The 5658-nt window shown below is 39.5% G+C and overlaps 1 protein-coding gene across 1 annotated transcript in view; it reads right to left on the bottom strand.

Moving 5' to 3' along the window:
- LOC104498962 (cytoplasmic FMR1-interacting protein 1-like) overlaps positions 1 to 5320 on the bottom strand; it is a 42564-nt gene extending 37244 nt beyond the window's left edge. Inside the window, 7 exon segments of the mRNA XM_010142408.1 lie at positions 1545 to 1664; positions 2242 to 2350; positions 2444 to 2520; positions 2870 to 2966; positions 3335 to 3491; positions 4733 to 4931; positions 4934 to 5320. Of these exon segments, the coding sequence (XP_010140710.1) occupies positions 1545 to 1664; positions 2242 to 2350; positions 2444 to 2520; positions 2870 to 2966; positions 3335 to 3491; positions 4733 to 4931; positions 4934 to 5320 (1146 nt within the window).
- Positions 5321 to 5658: the final 338 nt, after the last annotated feature.

Raw genomic sequence — 5658 nt, 5'->3', positions numbered from 1 at the left:
GGGGGGGGGGGGGGGGGGGGGGGAGGGGGGAGGAGCACAGTGTACAACACCTTAGCCCTGCCACTTTCTAACTCTAGAAAGAGCGAGAACCTGCGACCTAAGAAACATATCATCAACAGTTTCTGTTCACATAGCCACTAAGAAAATCCTTCACATATAGAAAAAATATGTTCCGGTAATTCAAGGCTGTAACACCAAGAACTGAAAAGCTAAGAGGCTCTAACGGCCTCAGTAATTGATTTATCTTCAGTGAAGAATGAAATTAAATCAAGGTAGTTAACAGCATGACAAAAACCTCACTGCTACAAAAATTATTATAGAAAGACCAATCGTAAACTTTCCTGCATAACTTTTAGTTTATTTCTCGTTCCAGCAGAACTGAATGTGTCTGGTATTTTTTTTGTTGACTGCATATTTTCTTGTCAAATTCATATGTTCTGGAAATAAAATTTGGTTTTGAGCATTTTTTGCAGGAAACTAACTCAAAAAGACACCTCAATATTGCACAGATGCTCTTTTTTCACAAGCACAAGTCAGATCTCGTTCCGCCACAAAAAAAGTATTTTTGTCATTCTACAAAACCAAGCTGCCTGGATAAGTGAACTCAGTTTGATTCTACCAGGCACAAGGCTGTTCTGTTTTGGTCTGCAATTTGTCCATCAGCGTGGACAGAAGTGAGCATTTACAAAAATTGAGGTCACAAGAATTCTAGTTTCCCTTGTTTCCTCATGGTTCCTAGTACACGCCTTCACTACAGGTGATATTTACACCTTACTCCAAGGCCCTTGGTCACGGCAAGTGTGTTTTTTTCTGGGCAAGGAAATAACAAGATTCTCAGTCTCAACAGGACTGGGACTTGCGCAGTCCCGTGTATGGCAGCACACTCCGGAGTACTGCATCGGGTCAGGCCAAAGCGCTGTCTGAACAGAGGTGCAGGTTAAGGCGTGGGGAGAAAAAAAATCGGAACATGTCAGAATTAATAAAGTCTACAATGTTCTACAATGGCAACAGAGGACTTGCCGGTATAATTTGTGATGTAGCTGGAGGTGACTAAAAGAATGCTTTTTGCAAGACTAAGCTGCTTCCATGGTAAGAGGTTTCGTCAATCTAGACTTAGTAAACCAGACAAACTTCAACCACAGCATTGTATGATTTCATGAATGATTACAGAATAATTAAAATAAAACAGAAGGAAAAGTTTTGTTGTTTTTCCAATAAGGCTGCTTAAATTATTTCCCATTTACATATATTTAACTAAGGTTTAGGATAAAACAAGTTTGCTTGTTAGTCATTCAGCCTCTCCTCCTTTCAGGAGTGACTGAACTAGTTGCTGCAAGAGTACTTAGAGGACTTGTAGCAAAGCTGGAGAAAACTTTTTTGCTTCTGCCGTTAAAAAACAAATACAGATTTGTAATGGGGGAAAAAAAAGACTAGATTTCTTATCATCCTAAATAAAAGAAATTAAAATTTAAACAAAACAAAACTAGCATCTAGACCCCAACTGCAGTGTTAGCGCTCTGGCAAAACTGCAACACAACACTCACCACAATGGAAGTCAAATCCTCACTTTCAAATCGACCAATCGCCAGTTCCATTGACCTGTACATGGCTGCTGAAATTCGCTGAGTGATGAGTCGGTTCAGGTCTATGGACCTACCAAGAAGCTAAAGAAAAAAAATGTTATGAAGTTTTGAACTGAACGTCGAATTATGGAACAAGCTGGACGAGGACTATGAGACTCCACAGGTAAACAAACTCTCACATGGTGAACTTGCCTTCCAAGCATGCAGAAACAAAGCAGATGGGCAAAATTTATAAATTCATGAACAAATGAGGTACTACAATTTACATCCCAGTTCTCACAAAAAGAAGTAAAAATATCACGTTGCATTTACATCTAAGCATTTATATCAGCATTTTATGCTTCCATGACATTGTGCCAACAACATATTGAAAAAATGGTAAAAGACAATGGTAGGAAGACAATGTTATCACACCTGACGTTCCTATTTGGCTTGCCTTTGCTTAACCGCAACACACATTTGCATTAAAACAGGATCTATGGATTTTTTTTCTTAATTTACTCCTTCACATAACAAAAAAAAGCTGATCTCAAATTTTAGTTATGCCACTTAGATGACAGAACATAAAGCACAGAAAGAATTTTATATACCTACATAAACCAACACCTTTGGAAAGTTACCAAGCAACTCAAACACAACAGAGTACGAGTTAACTCACTTGGACGTGTCTCTGTTTCAGCAGTGTCTCGTAGCGGTTGGACTGTAGCAACTGAATGGTTGCTCCCTGATTCTTGCATTCTGAACGTAATCGTTTCTCCAGAAGTAGGCTATTAAGAAAGGAAGAAAACACTTGAAGTATATTACACAGCAAAGCCGAGCAGGAATGCACGAATGGAAGTTCTCACTTCTGGATTAGCTACCTGCCAGCCATGGCCTTGTAGTACGCAAATATTTGGTCTGCCAGCTTGTAGACGAATTGGTCAAAACATAGGTTTACCTTGGGGGGAAAAAATTGGGTGTTTAGAGATACTTAAAATGAAAAAGAGGGAAACTTATCCAAGACCTCCCACTGTTTATCAAACATAATCAGAAAGTGAATGCCTCCAAATTGCCCAGTACAAGAGAAGATGACCTTCAGTTTTCAGCACTAATGTGAGGAGTTTTGCACAGCTCTACAGGTTTCCTCACAACATATCACCCAACCATTTACCCATCTTCTGGTATTTCTTTTCAGTTTGTTTATCACCTCCAACTGTTCCGAATCTCTTATAATAGACCTCAGCCTTTAGCATCATTTTCACATTCAGGTACAGACTCTTTTTCTCCAGGAAGTAAGGTTACTTTACCTCTGCCTCAATCTCATCATAGAGGAACTGCTTCTTAAATTTAGTAAGTGCGTAATGAGCACTGTCATTATAAAGGTCCAAAGAATACAGAACATATCTGAATGAAAAAAAATTAAAAAAAAAAAAGTTACATGCCTGTAGAAACTATGGTTCTTAGGATGGTGCAGTCAAGATGTTGTAAGCCAGTCAATACTGTAATCTACATACGGTTCATGCAAACAGGATCATTTTTTTAATTTGAGTTTATGTAAAGACCCATCAGTTTCTCCTTTACATCACAATTTCTCCCTTAAGAGTCTTTTGTTAGTTCAAGAAATTGTTCAGGCAAAATTCAACTATGCTTTTACTGCTATGCATTGTATTTGACATCTTTGAGGAGTAAGTAACCAATTAAGGCAGTCACATTATAACAAATGCTAATCATTAAGAATAATCATTCAGTGGAAGAGCACAAGTAGGTCTTACTCCATCATTGATGCCTCCTTGGTCTCCAAGATATGGTCTGTCAGAATCCAAGGCATGGACATCTCAATGGGAAACTGGATTCTTCTGCCCATGGTCAGCTCTAAGAAGAATTCCCTGAACCACAGCTGGGACAGATCGCAGCATTGCTGCAGGGTTTCTTTCAGAATAAAGAAGGAAGAATTACACTTCTTAGAGAAATACATGAGGAAATAATTCAACTACGATTCTGATGATGCAACGTGAAATAAAAAAAAGCAGGCGTGAGTCTGCTCACAGCAGATTGAGGCAGAGCTGTACATAGGCCAAATATGTAAACCAAATTCAAAACATAAAGCCCATGACTTTTTCAAAGAGTTTTGCACCCCACTTTGGCCCCCAAAGTCGTGCCTTATTACAGGAAAAAGCATGGAAGTGGACCAGACTACCAGTTAAACAGAAAAACTATGTGCACTGAAAGCGGGATTTCTAGTTTAATTTCTCATTGGGGGCTAAGAAAGCCGTACACTGAACTTGGGAAGCAGCAGGCGAAGGAGATAAAACTGCACTGGACCCACCAGTACCATCTCTACCTCTGGAGGACTGAATTGCTCCACATGTTCCCATTGATTAGATGGGCAAGAAAGGACGGACAGACATATGAAGAAGGGATTAAAACAAAAATTTTCTCAGGCCGCTGCCAAAGGTGCGGAGATGTGCTTCTCCCTCTCCAGAAAACGCTAGGCACAATCCTTCTTTTGCAGAAGGCTTGAGAACCGAAATGGGAACGAGCATTTTACACTAAGATCTTCTGAAGACCTTTTGAAGTGCTGTTCCCCAGTAGCATTATGACTGACATTAACAGGCTCCCCCTTCTCTGAAGGTAAAGGAGTCTGGCAGCAAAACAAAAACAAAAGACAACACAGCATGGTAATGACAAAGACTAGATACATTTAATGTCAGTAGGTGAATTCTGTAGGACAGCATGTTTCCGATTACAATTAACTAAATAGTAAGAGTAGTGAAATGACACCAAATTTACCACAACAGAGAATTTGTTTCCTCTGTACTTAAAAACAAGCAAAACAAGTCTCCAAAACCACAAAAAACTACTTCCTTTTCAAAATTTCAATGTGTATAGGCTTATCTGCCCCTTGTTTATATAAATACGTACATTAAAAAAAAATAGAAAAGGGATGTAACAATATGAAATTTGATGCATTATAAACAAATGTGTAACAAGTCAAAATAAAAATCCCACCACAATACTGAACATCTCGTCTCAGAAAAAGTTCAGACAGACCACGGCTTTTGATAAATAAACCAAAGGTCAGTTGACTTAGGCAATCGGAAACATTTTCCAGGTCGTGTTAGAGGTGTTAGGACATGCTAAGCTGGACACTGATCATCTGCATATCTTACCACTGAAATTTATCAAATGAGTGTAGAAGAAAGACTCGCGATGGAATTTTTCTATGTCCAATATGGTGGGCCCCTCAAGGCTACTTCTCAAGGTTTTCTTGGAACCACTTTTGTCAGCAATGAGGGACTCTAACATAGTTCTCACCATGTAAAGCTGTATCATTAAAGGAAACAGTTGTGGTGGAAAGAGGGGGGGAAAAAGGAAAATACACATGGTACATTAGTTGAGCAACACTGAGAATTACTAACAGTAAGCGACTGCTCCACTTCAAATTGAAAACTGGCACTGTGTGGGTAAAAGCCTTTCAGGCGAGAGGAACAGATGCAACACCAGCCTACACACCAGCACAAACGCCTACCCATGCCAAGGGGACCTCCACTGACACTTAGCAGCAGACCATTTGTAGTGGAACAGTTCACATCACCACAAAAAGTAAAAGTAATAAGTAATGTCTTACCACCAAAGTTTAAAAGAGGCGGATAGATGTAGGACTGCCTCAGAAACTTGTGTGTCACATGCAATAGCTTTTCCAATCCCAGAGACTTGAGCTGCTTCAACAGCTCAGCAGAGTTTAAGGACTCTGTCATAGTGCGAATCATGTAGAGCTAAAAACCAACAGACAGGGGCAGGCAGGGAAGAGAGAATCCGTTAATAAAAACACATGGGTAAATAAGGAAGGGGAAACAGAAGCAGAAAAAACGTGTTAGTTTGTTAAAAATGAAAAGCAGCACAGTAAGCATGCAGAGGAGGACATACAGAAAAGGTTTCTACGTTCAGAATAATCACTACAATCCAGTGCTCCTTCAAGCAAAGGGAAAAGTTTGTCTTCATTTCAGAGGATTCTTAGAGCGCAATTAGCTGCTCAGATGATTGTGCAGATTTCCCAGTATTACCAATTTGTACATAGCCAATTTAGAACTGCATG

The sequence above is a fragment of the Buceros rhinoceros genome, unplaced genomic scaffold (genome assembly GCF_000710305.1).
Source record: "Buceros rhinoceros silvestris isolate BGI_N320 unplaced genomic scaffold, ASM71030v1 scaffold16538, whole genome shotgun sequence".
NCBI lineage: Eukaryota > Metazoa > Chordata > Aves > Bucerotiformes > Bucerotidae > Buceros > Buceros rhinoceros.
Note: the sequence above shows the minus strand (reverse complement) of the source record. Positions and strands in the feature narration are given on the sequence as shown.